Source organism: Poecile atricapillus, chromosome Z (genome assembly GCF_030490865.1).
Source record: "Poecile atricapillus isolate bPoeAtr1 chromosome Z, bPoeAtr1.hap1, whole genome shotgun sequence".
In the NCBI taxonomy this organism is placed as follows: domain Eukaryota; kingdom Metazoa; phylum Chordata; class Aves; order Passeriformes; family Paridae; genus Poecile; species Poecile atricapillus.
The window spans coordinates 128,605,906-128,631,827 of NC_081289.1; the positions used below are offsets into that span (position 1 = coordinate 128,605,906).

The window sequence follows — 25,922 nt, forward strand, 5'->3', positions numbered from 1 at the left end:
TAAAGCAGCTGCTACACAAAATTAAGGGCTGCCAGATGTTCAAGTGACTCTTGACAGGACATTCAGGGCTACCCAGGAGATCAGTAGGAAAAAAGCATTTTTCAAGGTCTGTGAAACAATCCTCTTTTAAGCAAGAAATTTGTCAGAATGCTTTTTATGCCTTTGCCTTTTTGACAGAACAGGAATGCAGATAGTGTAGGATAGTGGCTATTGACTATTGTGGGATGCCAAGATTTTAAATAAGACATTATGAAAACAATAAGTTTTATATTTCAACACAGAGCTTCATAGGCATTTGTTCCTCACAGGGTCTTTTTGGTTGATTTTATTGCAGTCACTTGTTCAGGTGCTGCCATTTACCAACCTCCGTGTAAGAGGAGTATGATGTTCCTTCTTAGCAGGGTTACTGGAGCACATCTTGAATTTGTTGTCTTGTGTTGTGTCATCTGGCAGTGATGTACTTGCCCCTGTCATGGCACAAAGATAACAAGAATGTCTTTGTTCAGTGTATGAGTTTTCAACCTGCCAGTTGTTAGAGTAGCTTTCTTGTAATCCTTTGTTTGTTTGTCGAGCAATTTACAGTAATTCAGGCTCATCTGTACAGAGGTGCACTTGGATGTTGGTTGATACGATCTTACTGAAGTGTGCAGGGAAAGATTAGAATGCTAAATATGCAGCCAGATGCAGGGGAGCATTGCTATGACTTGATTCCAGCAGGTGCACGTAGGCACTGAACAGATCTCATTACAGGTATGTGACCTTGAAGGATGATCCTGTGTGACAACTTGGGCTTCAGATAAATTATCATCTTTGGTGTGCTCAGCTGGAAGAACTGTAGCACTGTCAGATTAGAGTGCAAGCTGCCTGGCAGTGGAATCTTAGCAATGAATTCCTGATTAAAAAAAACAAATAGAAGTTAGGAACTGATACTGAACGTTGCACTTGAATGATCCTCAGTAGGTAAAACACACCAGCAATCGTGGGATCTTGGCTGTGAATATTCTGTGCAAGTAAAACCCTTTTAATCTGAGGATATTTTTCTTTTCCTTTCTTCCAGTCATTTGTCCAAGTGCTGCTAGTGATTACCCACCACAGAACAGGAGTGTGATGTTCTCTTCTGGCAACAGAACAGGTTTTGAACTCTTTGAGGAATGGTGGGACAAATCACAAACGGTACCGTTTTACCTGATTGCTGTTCTTCTACCCCTGCTAAATCTGAAGTCTCCATCCTTCTTTGCGAAGTTTAATGTTCTAGGTAAGTAACAAATACTATTAAAGCATTGGTTCATTGTGACTGAAGTGTACAGAAGACAGTGAAAACTACTTCCTTGAGTAGAATCTTAAAATCTTTCAGGTTGGAAAAGTCTGTAAGGTTATTGAATCCAACCATTAACCCCACGCTGTCAAGTCCACCACTAAACCATGTCTGTAAGTGCACATTTTTAAAATACATCTAGGGATGGTGACTTGATCATTTCTCTGGACAGCCTGTTCCAATGCTTGAAAACCCTGTCTGAAAAGAACATTTTCCAAATCTAAACATTCCCTGGCACAGCTTGGTGCCATGTCCTCTCATCCTGTCACAGGTTGCCTGGAGAAGAGACCAAGCCTCACCTGGCTACAGGCTCCCTTCAGGCAGTTGTAGAGAGTGATAAGGTCTCTTCTGAGCCTCCTTATCTCCAGGCTAAACACCCCCAGCTCCCTCAGCTGCTCCTCAAAGGACTTCTACTCCAGATCCTTCATTAGCTTAATTTCCTTTTCCTAGACACTTCCAGCATCTCAATGTCCATCTTGACTTGAGGGGCCCAAAACTGGCAGTATTCATGTCACAGGGGCAGTCTCATTGGTGCAAAGTATAGGGGAACAATCCCTGTCCTGCTCCTGCTGGCCACATTATTGTTGATGCAGGCCAGGATGCCACTGGCTTTTTTCACCACCTGTCAGCACATTATCAGCCCATGTTCAGCTGCTGTCAACCAACACCGGGTCCTTTTCCATTAGGCAGCTTTCCAGCCACTGTTCCAGTATTCTGCTGGCAGCCCATATTGTGCCTCTAAGTATGCTGTTGGTTGGTTTATTAACACCAGCACACAGGCTTTGTGTGCTGCTTAGATTGAATCATATGGGTAACAGGGAGTTCATTTTCCTTCTTTTTTCTTGCTTGATACTCCTGTGAAACAAATTCCATTACATCTACAACTGATTTTTCCAAATTGTTCTTTGCATACTACTGTGCAGCATTTGATACATACTACCTTGGTATAGTCAGGCATTCCCTCCCTCCTCTGGTAAATATTTCAAACCAGCAGCTTCTTCTGATCTGAAGTAATTTTCTACCGATCAGGTGATAATTAATCACAACATCAGTCAGTCAGTATGAGCTGCTGCTGTTCTTTGTCCCAACATCCGATATTGTAGGCTCTTCTGTGCTGCAGAGGAAACAGTTGTCACTTCCTGCTTCCATGTCTCCAGGTAGAAGGCCAAGGTGGGTGGGGCTGGTAAAGTGAGTAAAGCCTGTTCATGATGGATGCAGCTGGTCACAGTTCCAGGGTAGAAGAGGTCTGAGGGATAGCATTGAAGCCTACAATGGAGAGGAGGAGAAAACTAGATGGGGGTCAGAGGATGAAAAAGTTGGATATGCATTGTGAAGGAGGTAGAGGACAGGGATTTGAAGGTCTAGTTTCTTCATCTTTTCTATAGTGACACTTTATCAGAGCTTGGATCTGCTCTTGCTGAAACCATTAAATGAAAATACCACACAGGAACTTGGGTACTTGATAACTGCTTCTGTGCAAAAGGTGTGGGTTTTATGTAGGTAGATACAACATTAGAAATTTAAAAAACAGAGTATTAGTTACTCATTGCTTCAGTAGATATTATGTAAGTCAGAAGCTGTTTAAAATTGCCTTAATTTTTATAAACCTTGAAATTTATAGGACAAGAAAAAATGGAAGGCAGTTTTGTGATCCTGTAATTTATCTCAGTAGAGTTTTACTTTCCTTGCTACCCTTGGGAAGAGAAGTCATTAGGAAACTACAGAACATTTTAGTTGATCTTCATGTACAGAACCTTTTATTTTCCTAATTTCTTGGCTGTGCTCTGTGTAATCAAGTGATAATTTCTTCAGTTTACTTTTTTAACCTTGAAGATATTGCTAGAATGAAGTAATGTCTTTTTTGAATCTGTATTCTAAACTGTTGAAATGCTGGGGGTCTGCCTTTGCTTGATTACAGCCTGTTCTCTGCTCACTAGCAGCATTATTGGCCATGAGGCTCATCGCAGTGGCCTTAATTATTGTTCAGTTTCCTTCAATTTTTAGGTAGTTACTATTCTTCTTTGGTCTCTTTCAAATGGTCTGACACAAGACTGTGCACTCTCCATCCCACAGGTATACACAGCAAGGGGTTATACCCATCTGTGATCTCATTTGTTGTCCTTTAGCTGTGCAGAGTACTGCTGGATGCCTCTGAACCAATGAAATGGAATACACAGAAGAACTATTATAATAAAGGTTATCCAGAGTTACAATTAACACATCGTTTTAATCAGTAGCATTGAGGATGTCATTATCTACTTCTAGCTCCCAGTGTAAAGTTCACAAGTGCAGTAATTTCACTTTCCATTGAGCTGTTTGGTTCAAAAAGGTCAGTGACTAGATGAACATTGCAGTGGTGGAGTACTGTGATCAACGTTGTGTCAGCTTAGATGAAAATCCTGGCAGTGGAAGCTGGAGCTGGTCTTTTAGTGCCTAAAGACCTTCCTACCTGCCCAGGAGCAGGAGTTACCGGGTACTTCCTCTGCTGTCACCAACACCTGGAAAATATTAAACTTGCTGAAAGTTTACATTGTGTGCACATGCATTATTTTTTCTCTCTGACCTGTAAGAGAAGTAAAGAAAAAGTTCAGACCTAGTCTTCTGTTAGGAATGAATACCAACCATAACTGTAGCTAGCAGAATGGAACAGAAATTAAACCCTGCATAAATACTTTCTACTATATCATGGTATTTGTTTGGCTCTTGTTTTTTTTCTAGGTACAGTTTCAGTTGTCTACTTAGTTTTTCTGGTTACAGTAAAGGCTGCTCATCTGGGAATACACTTAGAATTCAACTGGTTTACAGAGAATGAATTTTTTGTACCAGGTAAGATAGTTAAAATGCAGTAATGAAGTATATATTTGGTGAGTTTAGAGATTTTTTTTTCTCATTCACCTTTTAACGCATCCAAAACGTAAATAAAGTGAGGAAATACTGTCTGATGTTGCAAGTAGAGGAAAGATCTCGCTGGACAAAGTGGAAAGGAACCCCTTTCCCAATGATGTTCCTTAGTTAAAAGAAAGTATCAATGGTGGGGAAGAGAAGTGCCTATCAGAAGAATCATCAACATATATCTTGTGACAGAGAGCTTGCCATAGTCCTGTTTAACCTATGTTAAGTTCTGATTGCACCAGTTTCAGATCATGCCTGCTTCAGTAGCAAATAAAAGTGACAGACTGTAGACAGACTGTTAAAGGTGCTTTAAGTTCCCCACACACTGTCTTGCTTGAAATAGCTCTTTCACCGTAATTTGCAAGTACAGTTTTCCTGTAATTCCAGGTCTATCTCAAAATTTAAACCATAATCTTAGTAGCTCTTCTCTTTCAAACACCCATTAGCAGTTTTTATCCCATTAGTACCCATCAGTGTGTTTTTATTTTCTTGAATGTTGTTTGATGGCTATTTGCTCTTTACAGATTACTGTTACAAATTACTCTATGAGGTCATATGGTCATAACAAGTGGCATTTGGTATTGCTTGAACAGCTAACCTAAAGAGATAATTTCCTTTTTTAAGAAACTTGGAGTAAGAGAACCAGGGTTAGCTCCTAGATGGTTCTCCCCCATCCTTTACAGTACGCAAAATTTTATAACCAGTTAGCTCCAGGGAGCTGTGTCCTGTATGTTAGAATAGTATCACTTCTTCTGTTCTTAGAAACAAATTAGCAAAATGAATTACAGTGACACAGATGGCACAGGCCATTGAGAAGTAGAGCACCCAGTAGTTTGATTATTTGGCAAATACCTCTAGTACTGGAGGAGACTAGAAAAGCATGTAGCTAATGCATACAAGTACAGCTACCGAGAGATTCTCAACCTTATCAGTTTGCTTTTTATTAATGAGATCAAAGTAGTGGATTGAAAATGAGCCCAGAAGTCAAGCCTAGCTTGCACTCTCAATTCTGTCAACAGCGCATCATGCTGATGAGGTATTGAAGGTGCAGTGAAACCAGCTCTAGGGTAAGCTTATTCTTTGAGTTTGGATAAGCCCTCTATTAGTTGCCTTGGGTGTATTTACTTTATTAATTTCATAGCACTTTACAGAAGCCTGCTTTAAATATGTTTGCATAGAGCTCTCTCTGGTTTGTTCTGTAAGGGTTTGTGAATTTCTGAAGAGTGTTGTGCTATACTCCGGGATGCTTCTCAGAAGCTGAGCTATCTGTCTCTAATTGCTGTTAGCACATTCTTAGGTAATATCAGCTAAGATGGTGCTTTAATGATGTTACTTATTGGTGAATTCCTAGACCATTTGCAGTACTTCCAGAACTACCATCCTGTGAACATCTTTTGAGTATTAAGGGAAGCAGAACAATGCTATTCCCATGCTGACAAGAAGGAAATTTTTTGCATACATTCTGTGAAGCATGATAAGAAATTGGTCTGCCTTTCTTTATGCCTTGGCTTCTAAGCAGAACCTCTTAAATATCTACAGATGTAATTTTTCTTCTGGTAGCATAAGTGACTTATTAATAACTAAAAGTGCTCACAGGGTAAATGATTCCTTCCCTCCATCTCCCTCTTCAGGAATCCGTAGGTATACAGCCTCACTGCTGTTAATTCCAATTTTACAAATAATTTCCTGTTAAACTGTTGAGGAGCAGAAAACCTTTTATGTGTCAATCTTAAATTAACCTAGTAATCACTGATGGTTGGGGTCCATCAGAGAAGCCTTGCTGGAAAGTGTATTCTATAGTAACCACTGCCTTCATGCACTTTGTACTTCCTAATTAAATATCTGCATTGGCTGTGGTCAAAGGTGAGATAGATTGTCCCATTTCAAGGTGGAAGTTCATGAGTTTGCCAGTACCTTTGAGAGCACTGTATGTCATCTGCATTTTGGCATCACTTGTCTCAAAGAAGTAATTTAAAAACAATTTTTTTTTCTTCATTTAGAGTTTAGAATTCTGTTCCCTCAGCTCACAGGGGTTCTAACACTTGCCTTCTTCATCCACAATTGTGTCATCACACTTCTTCAGAATAACAGGAATCAAGAAAACAATGTAAGTAACTTTACAAGACTGATTTATAGCTAGATTGCAAGACAACTGTAATTTTTTCCTGTTGTTTAATAAGAAAAACATTACACCTTCTTTTTCTTGCTATGAGGGAGTAACAGATAAATTACAAATTCATTCACACAAAATCCCTGAGGAATGCCCTGAACTTACTTTTGGTCAAGCTGGTATTAGATGGCCAAATTGCACACAAGAGGCAGATGACAATGTTGTAAGACTGAATGAAGACTGACCAATTTTAGAATAAAAAATGGTGGAAAAATGTTTGGTACAGGACTGATTTTAACAGAATCCTGAACTGTAGTTTTGGGGTCTAGGTAATACCTTTTCTCAGAGTTCGTTCAGCAGTTTTGTCTCACAATCCTAGTCAGAGTCTGTAGAGAAATTTGGCACAATTTAGGAAATCCTGTAAGTTGAAGCCTGAATCAGGAGGCTTTGTGATAAATATAGTCTTTGGACTGGTGCTTTGCCCTTGGAAAGGTTAAACACGGCTCCTCCAGATGAACTGCATTCTTTGTTAATATCTTCCTATTATAAAAATATCAAATGGAGTAAATACCATACACGGAGTCTGAGAGTAACTTTTACTGTAATTATTACTTTATTTTTTCCTCTCTATTTCCAAGGATTCTTGTCAAACTTCATTAAAATGTTAGCTGTAAAGGTACCTGCAATAACGAAAAGATTTTTAAATGCTAGCTGTATGGAAAACTGGTACAAAACCATAGAATCCCAGAATGTTTGAGATTGTAAGGAACCTCTGGATCTGATCTTGTCCCCCTACTCAATCAGTACCATAAAGAGCCAGATGCCTCTAGAACACATCAGATAGAATAAGTCAGATTTGATTATTTGACAGTGAAGTGCAGATTATGTACCAATTCAATGACATGACCTCTTAGGCTTTGGAAGTCTGCATAGTTACTTCCTTGTACCTGTGAATCAAGACCAGTTTGTGAATGACCCTATTTACAAGCCATTAATTCTCGTCTAGGAAGACTTCTGGGGGCTTACAGGCTTCTCAGAAATTAGTTTAACAGCTGGAGGTCTGGACAAAGAAAGCTAAGTAAACTTTTTCTCGATTTCCTTAAGAAATTCTTATGATGTGAAGAAGGGCAAGATTTCTCTATAGCTGTGGCTTTCAAATTCTAAAGGCTAGATCTCCAGCAATCAGCTCTATATGCAGAGGAGTCCTAATGCCCTCATTCCATCTTCAAGGTTTTCCTGTGTATTTTCCCCCTCCATTTACATCAGAGCAAGCAATCAGATGCAAAGAGCAGCACCTGGAGTGTTCTCCAGCTTGCTTCTCCTGAGTGAAGGAGGAAGAAACTGCTGGCTGCATTTGAATCAGCTTTTCTAATACTCTCCCTGGAGCTTAAACTGAATTTCCAAGTCAGCCCTAGCATGGATCTCAAGCCTTTGACAAAACTGTGCATTCCAGAAGAATGTTCAAATTGCTCAGAAAGGACACCTTTGAAGTATGGCAGGAAAGATTTTTAATGGGAAAACAAATCTCTCTTGTAGTAGTTTTATTTGGCTGGAAATTCTTTTTCCTGTTGTAGCTGTACAGGAGCCTTTCACCTAGGTCTCAAAAGTGCTTTGCAAATGTTAATGAAGTACCTGTGCTCTTGAAGAGCTGTTTTGTGATTATGTCCTTGGGCTAAGTGGGAGATTTCCATATGTTTAGGGGTCTTACCCTGTGTCATAAGTCATGGGGGTTTTTTCCCATACTTTTACAAGATGCTTTCTTCTCTCAGTATCTGATGGGGTGATACTGATATAACTCCATGGATAAAAACTTCACTGTTTTATTGATCAACCTGTTAACATGTCACTTCCTTCAGTGTTCTGTGAAAAGGCAGAACTTGGCAAACTGGAAATGCACTGTTTTAGTCTTGAACAAATCTTGCTGAAACTAGTGGTCGTAGAACAACTCTTTGGGGAGGTGGAAAAAAGTAAGACAAACAATAACATTCCACTTATGGAGTCAGAAATTCAAAACAATAGCAGCTTCCATTCTGGTCACAGGCGTGTATCACAGCCCAAAGCTAAAACACACATGGGGGAGGATTTATCTGGCTGCTATTCCTGTACAGTGGTATGGGTGTGAGAAGAGCAGTGCACTAGAGTAAGCCACATGTCAGGAGCACAGCCTGGAGAAACCCTGTGAGCAGAATTTTAGTCTGCAGTTCAGAATTGAGCTTCCTGGTCCTATCTCCCACTGCTGCTGCTTCCTTGTATTTATCAGCGTAAGTTTTTGTACAGTGCTCAGTCATATGGTTTGAAAAGAAATTGCATAGGAAGCATAACCCAGCCACAAAAAGGAGTTTTGCTGTGGATTTTGGTTGTTTTTTTCCTGATTCATGTCTGTGATCGGTTTCCCAGAGCAACAGGACAGATGCTACACAAGCCCACCAAGGTCTGCAGGCATGAATACACTAGTGCTGTCTCCTAACAGTGTTGTGTACCTGGAAGAAAGGCTGTGAGTGGGCAGATGCTTTTTGTCAGGGTATGAACTGCAGAAGGCATGAAGTTGTAATTGGTACTTATTTTCTGCAGTATTTAAACATTATATTCCCTGTACACAGAGTGAGCTTTCATTGATGCTGCCATACCATTGGTTTCTCTTTCCAGACACAAAATTATGCACAACGTCATCCATCCTAGTAAAGTACTTTTTTTTGTCACCCAATTAAGTGTTACCACTTACCCTTGATGCATGAACAGGTGAAGTCTATTTTTATCATATAGATCAAAGTCCTGTTGAGATATTACAGAGACAGCATCTCTCTTGAAAAGAGATTAATCTGAAATGGGATGATCAAAAGATATTTCAGGTGTGGTAATCATTGCTAAGCACTGATACAGGCTTCTCCATCCAAGAAGTAATCCCACAAACTAGCTTTCACTGATACTGAGGAAGGAAGTGAGCTGTTTTCTCCATGGCATTGAACAGACAAATCAAGGCCTGGAAGTAGCCTTTTCTTTGCAGCACCACATAAGAAATGTCCATGGAGCCACAGAACCTTCTCAGTGCCATGTCAAATCCCTTGCTGCAGGTCTGGCCAGCACCTGAGTACTGACTGGTCTCTGGGTGTGATACAATGTATTTTCAGGGTTGTCTTTATTAGCTCCACCTGATTTATCAGAGTTATCCTTTTGTTGGGAGGCTGATTTCTTCCTTTGTTCTACTGCTGCTGCCAGCCTTGATCACTCAATTTTCTCTTCTTCCAGTGGCACTTCTAGCACTTTGTTCTGTGGATCTGACCAGGAGAGCTCCTTGTCAGCCCCTAACATGTTCTCCAAGCTCTGTCTGAAAAATCTACCTGTTACTTCAGGTGTATTTGACAAGGGTTTGGCTGGCGTCAGGGCTGTGATTCTTATGGATTGTGACCTGCATGTTACCTTAAATACTTACTTTGAAACTTCCATCGTGATTCTGCAAATACTTTCTGCTTCCAGCATTGTTTTTTCTACAAGTTTAAACTTAAACTGTGGATGCAAGAATTGCTATATTCTTATGCTTACATAGCTTTCACCACAGCACTGTCCATTTTGAATGGAAATGCCTTGAGTATCAAATGTAAAATAAAAAAGTGTAGTTATTGCTCTTACTTGAAATAATTATTTTATCCCTCCCCATGTGTCCTTTGATTTTATCTGGAATTATGCTATCTAAACAGTATGGTCAAGGTCTTTAGGGACTGAACCCAGTCTCTTGAGGAATAGTGAACATTAATCAAAAGATGTTCCTGTTATGTAAACACATGGTGTTTTACAAAGATCTTAAAACAGCAGCATATATTTGGAAGGGAGCTGATGAATGCTTGATAAAAAAGTAAATCCAGGTTTTCAAGTTGCCTGTTTCTTTTTTCGTAGCTTATTGAAATCAACATTTGGGTACTCTTGGTAGGGTGACAGCATCTGGAGAAAATAGTCTATTGTGTTACATGCTATGAAAATAAATCATCAAAATTATCTCAGCACTTAGTTTCAGTGCAGATTAAAGCATACATCCTTAAGAACTCTAGAAACAGGGATTAGTTAGTACTGGTGCTAGTACCTGCTGGAGGTAATAGCACACCAGCTATCTATGATTTTTCATGTCCAAAGGAAGCAGTAAGAATTTTATTTCAGATGTCTTGCCCTCACAATTGCATGCACTTGTCATAGCAAAAATAGTTTTACAGTTGGTTCTAGACCTTATGTGCAGGCAAAGTACAAATAACAACTGTAAGTTACTATACTGTTTTTATGCATTAAAATTTTATGCATTTAGGACTACACCTAAAATACCAGATTTAAAGCAGGTTTTGGCAGATAATGTGCATTAAGAAGGTCTTGGGTACAGTTTGTTCAAGTCCTGTCCTCAAGAGATGAGAGTCTGTATCTCTTTGCAAAACTGTCTTCCTGTGTCTCTGAGTCCTGGAAGTTACTGATAAATACCTGTAAGAAATTTGGATGCTCATATTCAGTATTCTTAAAATCAGTTCTTACCCTCGTAGGGTGAGTGGACACTGGTCCTTTTAAAGATGTAGATGTTATATGAAAACCTGTACAGTTCTCATATCACGAGGAGAAATTCTGCATATAATTTAAAAAAAAGGCTGCTGCTCAGCTTCTGATGAAAGTTGATAGTCCATACCCTAAGACCAGTGTGAGGAGAGTGGAGTGCAAGGAATCATCTTCCTTGTGCGTTTAACTGGTCAGCAGGAGGAGGAGGTTGCAGCCAGAAATCTGCAGCTGCTGGGAGCTCAGAGGCCACCCTGGAACGTGTTCAAAGCATGCTGATGCTTTTTTCACATCAGCCGGTATTAGGCAAGTAATATTCCTCATCAGAGAGCAATCTTCTACCCCAAAAACAGTGGCAAAATTAATAGGAGAATCCATGATTTTCACCAAAAACTGACTTCTGTCTGAATTTCTTTCAAAACTCATAAATCTAGCATTTTATACTTTCCTCAGGGATTGCCTTGCCCTTGGCAGAGCCTGGAGTGGTACAGGATACACTTCTTCTGTCAACAAGATAGTGTGAAGAAGCACTTAGGGAAACATTTCCATGCACATATGTGAGGAAGCTTTGCTCATGTTCAGTGAGCTGGCTGCAGGTGATAATTATCACCCTGGTCTGGAAACCAGTATAATCCTAATAATTTGGTGCTATGCCTGAGCTAGTAAGACTTGCTTCTCAGTCTTAGGAAAACAGGGTCATATATTGAAACATTAGTAGTAATACTTTAAGAAGCTGATGATTAGCAGCAGCTGAACAAATGGTTTGCTGTAAGGTGATGAGTGTTTTGTACTGTTACATAAGCTTATACAGAATTTAGTTAGCTAATAACTAGAAACAAATGGTCTCCCTCTTTATTTCCAAAGGAAGGAATTTATGTAGAAGAATAACTCACCAAGTACATTGCTGTGAGATTAGTCTGATGTATGTGTGGATCCTCTAGTTTCATAAAGTACTTAATTAGTTTTGCCAGCTATTTTCCTGTAAGAAATGTGTAATTATTTTTGTGTAGTGGAATATTCTTGTATATATTATATGTTTTATACAGATAGCCAAAATTTTCAGAACCAAACATTGAAGTTTACATTTAAGTCCATACTTAAGTGTATGTAGTGTATTTAAGTGTGGATTTATGACCCTAACTTCAACACTCTTTCTTTAAAACCTTTGATTAAATTCCTTTGTATTATATCTGCAGTTGAGTAGACTGCAAGATTTTATTCATGACAATAAACTTAATGCAGGGCATTGCTGGGCTTTCTGTCTTAGACAGGTGTGTCTGTGTCCCAAGGGTCTTAGTAGGAATAGGTGCATGTAAGAAAGTAGAAGGGGTTTCTTGTTTGTTTTAATAACTAGTGTATGTTTATGCATCAAGAATTACATGATACATTTATTGGCATATCTTTTTCATGGTGCCTTTTTGGTAGAGAGATAAGTAATACTTGTCCAGCTCCCCTTTGGGGTATCTCCTTGAAGCTTTCTGATCTGATCAGAATGAGGTCTGAAGTATCTTTTCAAGTAGTAGGAAGTAAAAATAAAAATGTACAAGTGATAGTAGTAAATATAAAAAAGTAGTGCATGTAAAAGTAACAGTAATACATGAAATAGAAATCTTCTCATGAGGTTTTTATTTCATCTGGTTTTGTGTGTAAGTGCTGGCCAAAATAAAATGTTGTTTTTCCTTAGGTGAGAGACCTCTCTATTGCATACTTCCTGGTTGGACTAACATATCTGTATGTTGGAGTGATAATTTTTGCATCTTTCCCTTCTCCACCGTTATCCAAAGAATGTATTGAACAGGTGAGATATTTTACTGCAGTATGAATTTCATGGAATCACAAAATGGGTTTTTTGGAGGGAATCACAGTGGGTCATCTGGTCCAACCTCTCTGCTCAAGCAGGGCCATCCCAGAGCATATGGCAAAGATGGTTCTGGAATATCTTCAGCGAAGGAGACCCCAGAATTGTGGATGATTTGTTCCAGTGCACAGTCACTGACATTGTGAAGTTCTTTGTGTTCAGCTGGAGCTTTCTGTGCATCATTTTCTGCCCATTGCCTCTTTTCCTATTGCTTGGCATCACCAAGAAGAGCCAGATCCATCCTCTTGGTATCCTCCTTTCAGATACCTGTATACATTGATGAGGTGCAGCAGGAACAGGCACAGCTCCCTCAGCCTTTCCTTGAAAGAGAGATGCTCCAGTCCCTTCCTCATCTTTGCAGCTCTGAGCTGGACCCACTCCAGGAGCTCCATGTCTTTATTGTACTGAGAAGCCCAGAACACAGCACTCCAGATGTGCCTCACCAGGGCTGAGTATAGGGGCAGGATCACCTAAGAGGAGAATATGAATCCATGTGCCCAAAAAGTCAGGTGGCCCTTCCACAGCCTGGATTATTTGAGGATATTCAGAAGATCAGAATGTAATTCCTTATGTAATACTAACATTGACATCAGCCTAGTAATACCCAAAAATTCGTTGTTATTTGGTGTCAAGGCAAAGAGGGAGATAATTTTTCATGTTACAGAGTTAATTTAGCAATTGTAGTTGTTTGGATTTTGTCCCATTCTTTCTGGCACACAGATACTAAAAACCAGCAGATACATGTAAACAAACCACCACCGATGTGTAACATTACTTATATGTTTAGAATTTTCTAGATAACTTTCCCAGTGATGACATCATGTCATTTGTTGCAAGAATATTCCTGCTGTTCCAAATGATGACTGTATACCCACTGTTGGGCTATCTGGCACGAGTTCAGCTGTTAAGACAGTTTTTTGGAAATGCTTACCCAAGGTAAGAAGTCTGTTTCTTGACAATAGTTTGGCACACTTTGGTTAACTGGCCTTCTGTTGTCAGAAATCTGTTTTTTGGGGATTTTCTTTCTATATTAGGTACATTTCATAAGCTAGTTTCACAGAGTTTTTAGAGTCAGGATGAATAGGCATGCAAAATAAAGTTGCCTGAAAATGAGAACTGCTACAGTTTGCCAGAGCAGAATAACGGGGGGGGGGTGGGGGGGGGGGATGAGGGGAGGGATGTCTTTAGTTTAGCTCTTCATTTTATCAATAAATAGGAATTTCGTCAACACAGTCCCTTTGTGTTATGCAATTATATGGTAAAAGAAAAGTTGTACAGGAGAAGAAATTGTTTAGTCCAGAACCATTTCATCTAGCAATCCTTAAGCTGTGAAAAACATATACTCCAGATACTATCCTTTCAGTATGCCATCTTTGTTTTGATTGTGCATGATTAGTAATCATCCATCTGTTTTTAAACAGAGTGAATAGCTAAGTGAGTTGTTAGTTGTGCTATCTGGGCTGCTGCTATGCTTATAAAAATAGCTTTTCACATGCTAATTTCAGAGATGAGCCACACCCTTGCATTTGTACAGTAACTGTACTCCAGGGTAGAGCTGATGCAGATTTCAGTTTTAGTTTGTGTTTTTAAATAAAACCTAGGACATTTATATTTGGAGTACTGGAGCACTGAATTTATCACAGCAGAGAAGTTGCCATTTATCTCCAAGTTTCTTATTTTGTATTGTGAATTACTGTTGATGGAGGAAAGGAGAAAAAAAATCCTCTCAGGAAGGAATGTGTATTTCCTTTGTGGCATCAGCAGTTCAGGTCTGCAGAGATGTTGTTCCAAGTTTCTTCTGAGTCCTAAAATAGGTATGAGAAGTTCTAGAAACTGGATGCCTAAAATTAGGCAGTGAAATAAGTAGCTGCTTTTTTTTGACTCTGAATTGTATGCAGTTCAGCGTTGAGATTTTTAGGAACTGCTTCAAGTTACTGTTGGAAACAAGGCCATTTATTTAAGTGCTAAAGATGGATTTCACAGTCACTGGGAAATAGTCTTGTCCTTTATATTATGTGGATTTGTCTTTTCCTATCTCCTCCCTCTAGTTACTCTGACCAGAATGGTTTTCATTTCCCTCGTGGCTTCTCCTAGAACCTACAGCTTTATGCCAGTCTTCTCTCAGGTTAATTCCAGCTTGCTGTTTTAAGCCTTCATGGTATGACGAATTTGATGATGCAGATACTTGCTTGATTCTTGCCTCCAGGATGTCCCGTGGGTAGCTTCACTCATTTTTAATTTCTTTTTTTTTAAGACTCCTTGTAGTGAAGTATTTAAAGCTTCTGAGAAATCAAAAATTGTTTCTAGGAAGCCATATAAGTCTCTCCAACCTGTAGTGATAAAGTAGTGTCATATTCTGGCTGTCACTCGCTAGCTAGCATCCGAGGTGTCTCAAATATGGTGCAGAAATCACTCAGTTAACTTTCAGGCTCTGGTTTCTGTGCATTTACAAGGTCAGCCCTTGTTTTATTGTATGCAGCGAAGACTTACTGAAGGCTGGTAGCAAGCAAAGGACATGTCTTTGGGAGGATAGTAAAGGTTTACTGCCTGGTTGTGAAATGTGTCTTCATGACCGGTTCTCACCAGTCCCCTAAACCAACAAAGCTCCTTTAGTAGCACTTTATCACCTCTCTAGGAGAAAACTTAAGTATTTTTGGTTTTTCCCAGAGCTGCTTTTGTAGGGAAATGTTTTGCATGAAGATGTTGCTCTTACTGACATAGGTTGATGTCTTACTAGTGAGCTCATTAATTAACTCTGGAGAACCTGCCTGGAAATATTAAGTTCTGTGACTTTTTTGTAGAAAAATGAGCACTCTGCTAATAGTTGAATATACTTGGCTTCTTTTCTCAAAATCCTCATTAAACAGGGCTAACAGCTCTTGGGCAATAAGAATACTGACCTGCAGAAATTCATGCTTTACCTCTTAGATATCTGTATAAGGTGAATATATGGAGGTGAATATCCTGGGTCACATGTCTGGAGAAAATTTTTGTGTGAGTAATGAACCCAAGGGATGTAAAAGGAGGAAAAGAACAGGATCTGTGTTGGCAACCTAGCCTCATTTAACCCTGTGATTCTATATGTTAAAGCACGTAGTCTTTCTTCTATTCAGTTTTCTTTGCAGCTGAGAGGAATGTTATAAATTTGCCTTCTGGCTATAATTGTCCAAACAAAACCAACAAAAACAACAGAGTCTAATAGAAACACCCTCTCCTTTGGTCCAAGTTTCCATTAGAAATTTTCCCATCTTCATTTTTAAGCTGTTGATTGCTTCACATGGGAGCTCACTGATTTTAAAAGCCAGGCTTCTTCACATCAGCAGTTATTTGCAGGTATGGTTACCTTCTGCTGCTGTGGATGGGGTTAACAGACAGCCATTAAGTGATTAAATGGAGTACTTAGAATTTTGGATAGATGTGATTTAAAGCAAATAGCTTGATCTAGCACATGTTTACAGGGCTACCAGATAGTTTTTATTTCTTGGGAGTGATTGTATTGCTCAGATCAATTTCATTCTCTGGGTTTTACCCCTTTTTATTTATCTGTCACTGGTTATAATAAAGATATTAGTTTGCTGTTTTGCATTTTATAGTCTTGATTTTTGAACTAATCAAAGGCAAATTCTACCAAAAGCAGCATCATGGTTCATATTTTATTTTGTTCTGTAAACCATGGATCATAAATGGATTATCATGAAAAACTACATACTCATCTTCAAAGGAGCTTTTATTGTCTGAAGACTTGATTTTCATCTCTTTTGTCCGGTGCTTTTTAGATATGCTGTTGTGCTATTTTTCTATGAACAGCTCTTTGTTCTGTGTACCTATGGTGTATCCTACTAACCCATAGTCTTGAGTGATGAAGCAGCTCAGCCTCTCCAAACTTAAAAGCTTAAACAGACAATATGTAATTTTTCTTCTCCCAGGTTTCCCAATAGAGATAAGCTGAACAGTGGAAACTTGCTTATCTGAAAGGAAATGAGTCTTGTCTTCCAACAGTAAGGAGGAGAGCAAAAACATCCGTGATTCCAAGAAGGAGGATTCTCCTTGCTCTTGTGTACAATTATCATTCTCCTGTGTCTCTGTGTATCTTAAAATTAAATATACATGTAGATATCCTAGACACAGTAGTTTTCTTACAGACATCATGACATAGAATCATAGAGTTGTTTGGATTGGAAAGGAGACTTTGAAGATTATTTAGTCCCAACCCCCCTGCCATGGGCAGGGACAGCTTTGACTAGACCAGGTTGCTCAGACCCCCCATCCAAACTGGCCTTGAACACTTCCAGGGGTGGGGCATCCACAGCTTGCCTGGGCAACCTGTTCAGATCACCCTCGCAGTAGAGGGTGATTTCTTCCATATATTTAACCTAAATCTCCCCCTTTCGGTGTGTGCCCATTCCTCCTTGCCCTGTCACTCCAGTTCCTGTCAGAGAATCCCTCTCCAGCTTCTCTGTGGGCCCTTCAGATACCACAAGGTGTCTATGAGCTCCCCACACAGCCTTCTCTTCTCCAGGCTGAGCAGCCCCAACTTGCTCAGCCTATCCTCATAGGGAGGTGCTCCAGTCCCCTCAGCAACCTGCTGGCCCTCCTCTGGACTTGCTCTAACAACTCCTTGTCCTCCTGCTGGGGACCCCAGAGCTGGATGCCGTGCTCCAGGTGGGGTCTCAGCAGAGCAGAGCAGAGGAGCAGAATCCCCTCCCTCAATCTGCTGGCCAATGCTGCTTTGGACGCAGCGCAGGATTTCTTTGGCTTCCTGGGCTGTGATCACTCACTGTGGGCTCATGGTGAGTTTTTCATCAGCCACCACCCCCAAGCCTTCCCCACAGGGCTGCTCTCAATCACTTCTCTGCCCAGCCTGTGGGTGTGGCTGGGATTGTTGCAATGCAGGTGTAGGACCTTGCACTCAGCCTTGCTGAACTCCCTGAGGTTTGCATGGTCCCACCTCTCAACCCAGTCCAGGTCCCTGGGGATGCCATCCCTTCCCACCAGCATGTCCACTGCATCATACACAGCCTGATGCTGAAGGTGCACTCAATCAACAAATCCTTCAGCCTTTCTCTAATTCCTAGAAAAGATTTAGAAATGAGAGAAAACATCTAAATTCCTTCTTTTATTTGCAAAATGTATGCTAGTATACAGATTACAACAGAGAAAATTATGTACTGGGACAAAACCCAAGGAACTTTTCATTCTCTCTGCTCTCCCTGTGTTAAGGAAGGCCAAAATTTTGTGTGTTGGGTAATTGCTTCCTTTACTAAAATGAGGTATGTTTGTAATGGCGTCATTTAACAGCTGATTTAGGGCCAGATGCATGTGCTTTATCTGCTGTTTCTTATTTGATTCTGGATCTTCTCATATGTACAGAAAGCCAGTTTTTTGATTGTTATTACTAGCTCTTGGTTAAAGTGATATTTGTGACAGAGATTCCCTTGATTAATTATATGGTGTGTATAAAGTGCTTTATACAGTCATCTGATAATTTTTTAAAACTTTCTAACATCTTTTCTGTTCTGAGGGGTTAAATGAGCTGACAGACAAAAGTCTTATCTTTCCTTAATGATTGTCCTCCCTTTACTCCATGGTAGCCCAGCAGACCTGCCAGTTCTCCCACAGATGTATGTCTTCTGATGTAGTAAAATACATTTCTTCTATTTGCATGCACATTTGCTTGTCTGCTCTTCATCTAGCTTCTGTCTAGCTTCTTAAAGGTTATGATTCATTGTCTTTTTACCAATGTCACTTGAGTGAGATTTCCAGGAGGGAAATGTATTTTTAGATACAGAAACCTGTCAAAAATCTTTACTTGGATTATCCTTATTTTTCTTTTTTCCTTGCTTCCCAGTTTCTCTTATAGTCTGTGTTCATCCTGTGACTCCATGCTGAGTTCAGAACTTCTGAGAGAACTTAAAACTAGAGAGATTTAAAATCAGTTTCTGTTGTTAAATTTCCCGTGCTAGGGTTTGGTTTCACTGTTTTTGACATGATTCTTACTTTGAGGATGCCAAAGTTAATTAGATATATATGATCACTGCTGTTCAGTGACTTAAGTGTAGCTACCCCTTCCACAGGAGAGAACTTGATGGAGCAAGTCCTTTAAAGATCTTCTGTCTTAGAGGGTTGTTTCTCCACTCTGTCAATGTGAAAGGTTAACCTTGCCAGGAGAGAAAAAAACAAGACTTAGGGGAAAACTTGCTTTTCCTTTTCCTTTTTTTTTTTTTTTTTTTTTTTTTCTCCTCTCTTTTATCATTTTTGTGGGATTGCAGGATTTTGCAGGTGAGCGGTGATTCCATTTATAGAAAAGAGCTAGCATCTTCATCTGCCCGGCTGGGTATGGAGACTGAGGACAGAATACAAAAGACTTGCCATGGGTGTGCCTCCTTTGAGAATTACAGCCTCCTTCAGGCAACCCAACCTGTGCCTCAGAGCAGTAGTCCTAACCAGGCAGACAGTCCAGCCCTGGCATGGGCCACCCAACTCTGCTGCCATGAGGAAGAAAACACTTAGAAAACACCTGTACGTGACCAGGGTGATTAAGCAAAAATAGGTCAAATATTTTCTAAATACTTTCCTTTGTATAATTGTAATAGGCAGTGGTATGGTTATGTCCCCTGCCTCCAAATGCTGTTTTACTGACTGTCCTTTTGCAATGTGTGGTGAGCATTAATTTTACTGTAAGCCTGTGTCAGGCTAAAACTGAGCAATTCAGAACTTGTTAAAATGTCACAGGCTATGAGAAATGCTTCTCTTCTGGAACACACCTGCATGGAACTCTGGACTCTTAGGAAAAGTACTGTCTCAAATAATGTAGGTACCAGTAGCTCTAGGTATCAGATTTTACTTTATTCAGAAGGGTAGAGGTTTTTTCCTAAATGGTAATGCCTTTCTCCCCATCAAGATCAAGACTTTTTCCCCATCCTGGAGATGAGCTGAGCTGAGCTGTGACTATCTGCCTAGGTAAAAGAAAGGGTTAAATACCTGTTGTCCAATGTCATGGTTACAGCTCAGGCTGTTTCAAAAGATAGAGACAGGAGCAAGGACATTCCAGGGGAGGAATGCAGTGCAATCTTTGACATTGAAACAGATAGACAAAAAGCCTTTTCAGATCTTCTGATTCTGGTATTGTTTTTGAGGAATCTAATTTTAACAATGAAAACTGCAAATCACTACTCTACAAGTACTGAGTTGCTTTGGAAGCTTCAGCATTTGAGGGCCATTGCTTTCAACTGACCAGAACACATTGTCCCCTCCCTCAGCCCAATAATCCAGATCAAGAAATTGAAAAATGTTTAATTTCACATCAAACATACAGACACCGCTGTTTACTTTCAAAATTTAAAAGAATCTAGAATTTTATTTTTTTTGAAACAGCTTTGAACAACAAAATCATATTTTCAGAGCATACCAGAATAAAATATTTGAGAGATTTTTCAGGCTTTCTGCTAAAATACTCCAGACTGACACAAATTTGGAAAACATTTTTTAATTAGTAAGCCTGCACTTGTTTTAGTCCCTCTTTTAGTCCCTCAAAAAAAAAAAATCTCAGCAAAATAAGAATGGAAGAAGTGCTGTCATTTTCTGGGTCCATAAACTTTCTTCTTCAGTTGTGCGATAATAAGATTTGCGATCTGCCACATGTAGGGAGAGAGGAAGTTGTTTTTAATGGCAGACATATTTTGTGAACAGGTTAGTTAACTGTCTTTCCTTAGCAGTATTAGAGAAGGTGTACACATTTAGTCCCTAAGAAGTCTGATTCTTGGGAATTTTTTTTTTGTTCACATGGTCTTACCAGATTTATATCCAATTAAGGTTTTTTTAAACTTAAACAGCTGCTGTAGTCTCGCTGCAATTGTTGATCTCTAAGGTCCATCTTGTACGACTCTTAGAATGTCATGTACAAAATTAAAGATGTTTTTCTTTCTTTTTGAAATCAATTTGAAAGATTGAAGGTTAAAAACAGTCTGTAACTTACATTATTCCTTTGTGTTTTAATTGCCTTCATTTCCTTGAACTTCAATGAGACTATTCTGTGTCTCTAATCTTTCTTCCTAACTTGGAAACTGGCAAGTTTCAGCCATAGCCATGGAAGCTGTCACTTTTTAAAAGTTTGTTAGTTAGTTACATCCTGCATAATACACATACTTTCTACAGTGAAGAAAAAGTTAGCTTTGGCTTACAGGTTTTGTATATTTTAGGAAATCATATCCTCCAGAAGAATAAACAAAGCCTGTAAGTGTATGTATGTTTCCTCTGTGAGAATTCTTTTTTCCCTGCATAGAAACAGCTGTGTGACCAAAATATCACAGGTTTTTATTATATTTCCTGACTTTACCTTATGCTAAAATATGCCAACATTTCATATTCTTGAAAGAAAAGTGATACTTTCCTGAGTCTCAGCTCTGTGCATAACTGCACTGAATTTGTCTCATGCAGTAAAAGCTGTTTTTGCAGAACATAAAATCTCTGTTTTTCTCATCCTTAATGCAAAAGGAAAGCAACATGAAATTATTTGTAAAAACAAATTCAACAAAAAAATTCAGCATAAATAGGGCAGAAGCAAGGAAGTTCATTACAGTTCATATACTGTAAGACATCCGGCACTGTAAATGTTTGTCCTCTATCAAAATGCAGTAGAGTTCAAATTGTGAGGTTTTATTTCCTAATAGTGTTTGTAGTGTTTTCCACTTGACACATCTTTGCCTTTCTTCTGGTTTCCATTAGATCACTTTGAGCAATTCAGATAATTCTGTGAACAAGCTAATTCTTTTGTGTGGGAATTAAGTTATACTATATTGTTTCTTTGGTATTTCATCTGAATATCCATCTGAAATGCCTGAGTGCTGAATAGCACATATGATGTTTTTTATAAGAATTGCCAAATTACACATTCTTATTCCTTAAGAATATTTTGAGTCAAAATACTAGATATTTAGAAATTGGCACTCTGAATATTCAGTAGATTACCTGTTTGCTGTTAAATTAATTAGCTTTAATATAGTGAGTCATGCACGTGAAAGCACCATCCGTGTACCAGTTAAATGTTAGAGTAAATGATGGACAGTGGTGGTATTTTGTAATAAATATAACAGATTTTGACACTCTTTCCTCACTCTCCCGTAGCCTTTTCCACGTGCTTATCCTGAACCTAGCCATTGTAGGAGCTGGGGTAGCAATGGCAAGATTTTATCCAAATATAGGAGGTATCATAAGGTGAGTGTTGCTTTTGTTGAGGTTCCATGTGGTGTTGCTACATTTGTGTCTTGATGTTGAAAAGGAGCACTAATAATTCTGCCTTTATATTTTGTGAAGCTTATGCCTTCTTAAGTTGTAAATAATGATTTGATGCATAAACAATCAGCTTGCAAAGCTCTGACATCTATTATTGTGCCTCTGTGTCTGAGGTGGTTGAGTATTACTGGAGCTGCATCTGAGGACCTTTTACTCTACTCATAAAAGAGTATGGTGCCAGAAGAAAAGTTGTTCGTTATTGTGTTCTTTTCTCGGGTTTCTGTTTTATATTAAGACAATTTGAACCTGGTTTGAAGGTGCATAATAAAAAAAACCCAAGAAAGCAAGTAACTTTAAAGGGAAAAGTGGCGTCAAAGTTGTGCTTCTAAATTGTATCCTAAATTTTCTATGTTGATAAAAAGCTAGGATTTCTATAATTAGAAAATATTAGAGGAAATAATAAGTAGTCTTATTTTACTATGTTTGACACCAACGTATTTATATGCATTGTCATTTATTCTTGGTTTGCATCTTTCCTAAAGCAACCAGGAGAGAGAGGTGTGTTTAAAAATACAGAAATCTGCAGTTATAAAACCAGAATGACAGGTTTGGGTCTGACCAAAATAGTAAAATAACTTACTTTTGCTCAGTGGCTGATCTTTGAGGGTTTCCCTATTTCCTCTTTTTCTTCTACCTCTCCTTGTAGTAAAATTTTTTGTATTCCTGTAATAGAGATGGTCTAGTTAATCGTTGTCATCTTGACTCTTAAAATGATGGAATGGACCTTACGGTTCAAAGGGGCCTTGAAGATCACCTAGTTCCAACCTCCTGGCATGGGCAAGGAACGCCTTCCTCTAGACCAGGTTGATCAGAGCCCCATCCTACCCAGCCTTGAACATTTCCAGGGACAGGCCATCCATACCTTTCCTGGGCAACCTGTTCCAATGTCTCAGCACCCTGACAGGAATGAATTTCTTCCTGATAATCTAATTTGGTTAAACATTTTGCAGTACATGTCTCTGTTTGCAAATTGGTGCTTATCTCTTCTAGTATTCTAATATTCTAATCTTTTCTAATATTGTGCATACTACCCAAATATGTTGAACAGTGCATTTCCAGCAGATAAATTGTCTTTATACAGTCTAACTTGAATGTTTGCAAGTTAGACTGATCTTTCCTCTGAAAGAAATGTTCAGATGTATAAAACAAAATATGTTGTTTCTTAGTAACATTTGGCTGCTTAGTAGTTGAAATTAATGAGAACATTTTTGTAAGCAAGGGAGAGGTTAGAAACAGAACAGTTAAATGTTTACCTTCCTGTGGTTCATCATGTTGCCATAAGGGCATGTTGTTCCTTTTAGGTCTGGAGAATGACTTGCTAGAAGCTCATTAAATAAATTAAAATGAGAGTTGCAGATTCAGGAACATTTCTATATATAAATGCTTTAATGTGTATTCTCAGATCTCTGGGGTACAATGAGGTTTGCAGTTCTGACAGTAAAGGATGTGTAACAGAGGATGCACAGTCTCTTTCTCTTAAGTGTTTACAATTTTTCCCAAAGAGAGTAGAAAGTCTAAGTAAGGGACTTGGTCCCCAACAGCATCACAGGATGTGACTGAAAGCCTGAATGTGAGAGTGCAGGTACAATCAAGAAGGGGTCTGGACAACACAGAGAGTGATAATTAAATGCTAGTGAAAGAGGTGGAGGTCAGCAAGGAACAGAAATTTATGTTTAGCAATTGCAGATAGTCAGTATTAATCCAGATTGTTCATTGGTTTGGCAGGGGGAAATGACAACAAGAAATAAGAATAAATACAAAGAATTCTTTCCTTTTTTTCTTTTTTTCTTCCCCTCTTCCCTCCCTTTCCTCAGATACTCTGGAGCAACATGTGGTCTGGCCTTTGTATTCGTGTATCCATCACTTATCTACATGATCTCCCTGCACCGTGCTGGGCAGCTGACGTGGCCTGCATTGATCATTCACATCTTTATAATCCTCCTTGGACTGGCTAATCTGATTGCACAATTCCTATTGTGAAAACTCCCCCTTCTCCCATGGCTGTCACAAGTGGTACTGCGATATTTGGCAACAGCCTTGAGCAACACTGTGAGGCATGAGAACCGTCCCCAGTGTGAGGATCTTGAGAACAGCTGCACCTTTGAAACAAATTTGAAACACATCTTTCAAGTGCTTTACAGGAAACATGTCTTGCTTCTCTGAAAACACAGGTTTATGAGAAGTGAAATGGTTCAGATTTGAGTGATACAGTTCTCATTTTGTTCAAGATACATCAAAAATTAACGAAGTTTAAATATTTTAATTTTTTACAGCACATTTCTCCAAACAAAAAGCTTCCAGCCTCAAGCTGTGGAAGTCTTTCTCCAAATGAACTGTCCTTACCTTGATTAGCAGACATGCTTTCTCAGTATTGTTCAGTGACTCTTTGAAATGCTCTTTTGTTGCAGTTATTTTCCTGATTTGTTTAGAAAAAGAAGAATTTATTGTCTTTCCTCTTTTTTTTCAGGTTAATTTATTGTCACTTGGGTCAAAATGCACTCTTAATTTTGAATACACTATTAAATTGTTTTGGCAATATTTTTCCTCTAGGAAATTCCAACATAGAGAAACAATAAACTCATGTTTCAGTGTTTTATTCAGAACCAATATATGCACAAGTTATTTGTGATCTTACAATACAAAAAAGCCGGGAGGATAAAAAAAAATTAGAACAAGACAATTAAAATTAGTATTCCAGGCTTAACCTCAGTTCAACTCTGTTACTGGGCTATTATGTGCTGTGAAGTTGTCTTGTCAGGAGTTGCATGTGGCTTTTATGGATGCATGGTGTACACAGCGTTTGTTCGTCACAGGCCTGCCCTTGTAGGATCTTCCTCTGGTGGTCTCTCACTTCCCCACTATGTTACTTTAGACATTTTGGATGTGAGCAGAAAGACATAGACAGCACTCTTCAGAATCATGGATGAAGTAAAAGAATTTAAGTTTTAAATAATTTTTAACAGAAATGGAAGAATCTTGGAAGATTGTGTTGTGGGGCTGTTGTTTTTTTGTTTTGTTTTTTTTTTTTTACTTCTTGTTTACAGATTAAGAGGGTGTACATGCATAAGCACATAGACACCTGCCTTCATCTACCTGCTGTAACTCTCTGTCTTAACCCAAAACAGGCAGTAATTAGGTTGCCAGACACAAGTGGGATGTCATTTTTGTGGCTGGAGAGAGAGTAGAAACTCCTCTTTTTGCAGAATTTCAGCGCATTTAAATAATCAACAAATGTAGAATAGCTGAAAGAGAGCTCTGAGCAATACTAAATTCCAAAATAAGTAAAAGAGGAAAAACATTAGAGTGGTGCAATGTTTGTGAAGTAGGAGCTGGGAAAGATAATTATATTGCGGGGTAAGAGTTCATATTTTCATCAGAAAGACAGTGAAAAACATAACCTAGGTTATTACCATGTTTCTCTGGGAAATTGTGTGAATTTTGTAGTAATGATTTAAATCCATTTGTTTTACTTAGGCTCCTCAAGCTGTGTAAAGGATACTCACTTTCCTAAATATCCTTTGATTTGTATGAAATAAAGATTATATGGGTTTGGAATACTATCTGCAGAATACAGTGATTATTTCCAGTTGTTCTTTCCTTGTGAAACTTTCTGTGCCTTTAAATCAGAATTGGAGAATATATCCATCATCTGCTCTGTATTAGAGAGAGCTATCTGCCCCTTCCTGGTCATTTTCTCCTGCATAGACTCTTACAAGAGAAGTACTTGAAAACCAAAAGGAGAGGACAAAAAGACACAGATTGCGTAGCATTGTTGGCTTATTCACATTAAGCTATTGTGCTTATTTATTATCGGTTCAGTGCTTAATTTAGGTACAAACTCTGATGAATGCAGGTAATTAAATTTGATTATATGTTCCATGTTCCATTTGTATATGATTTCATTATTTATATCTTTGTAATTGAAATGGATA

At 38.8% G+C, this 25,922-nt stretch overlaps 1 protein-coding gene across 8 annotated transcripts in view; it reads left to right on the forward strand.

Annotated features, from left to right (window-relative positions):
• Window positions 1-25,550, forward strand: part of SLC38A9 (solute carrier family 38 member 9) — a 45,852-nt gene extending 20,302 nt beyond the window's left edge. For all 8 annotated transcript variants that reach the window (XM_058827298.1, XM_058827302.1, XM_058827301.1 and 5 more), the window contains 7 exons: window positions 1,058-1,255; window positions 4,034-4,141; window positions 6,208-6,314; window positions 12,526-12,639; window positions 13,487-13,635; window positions 21,823-21,912; window positions 23,805-25,550. In XM_058827298.1, coding sequence (XP_058683281.1) covers window positions 1,058-1,255; window positions 4,034-4,141; window positions 6,208-6,314; window positions 12,526-12,639; window positions 13,487-13,635; window positions 21,823-21,912; window positions 23,805-23,970 — 932 coding nt within the window. In that variant the 3' untranslated portion in view covers window positions 23,971-25,550. The remainder of the gene's footprint in view (window positions 1-1,057; window positions 1,256-4,033; window positions 4,142-6,207; window positions 6,315-12,525; window positions 12,640-13,486; window positions 13,636-21,822; window positions 21,913-23,804) is intronic.
• The last annotated feature ends 372 nt before the right edge of the window (window positions 25,551-25,922 follow it).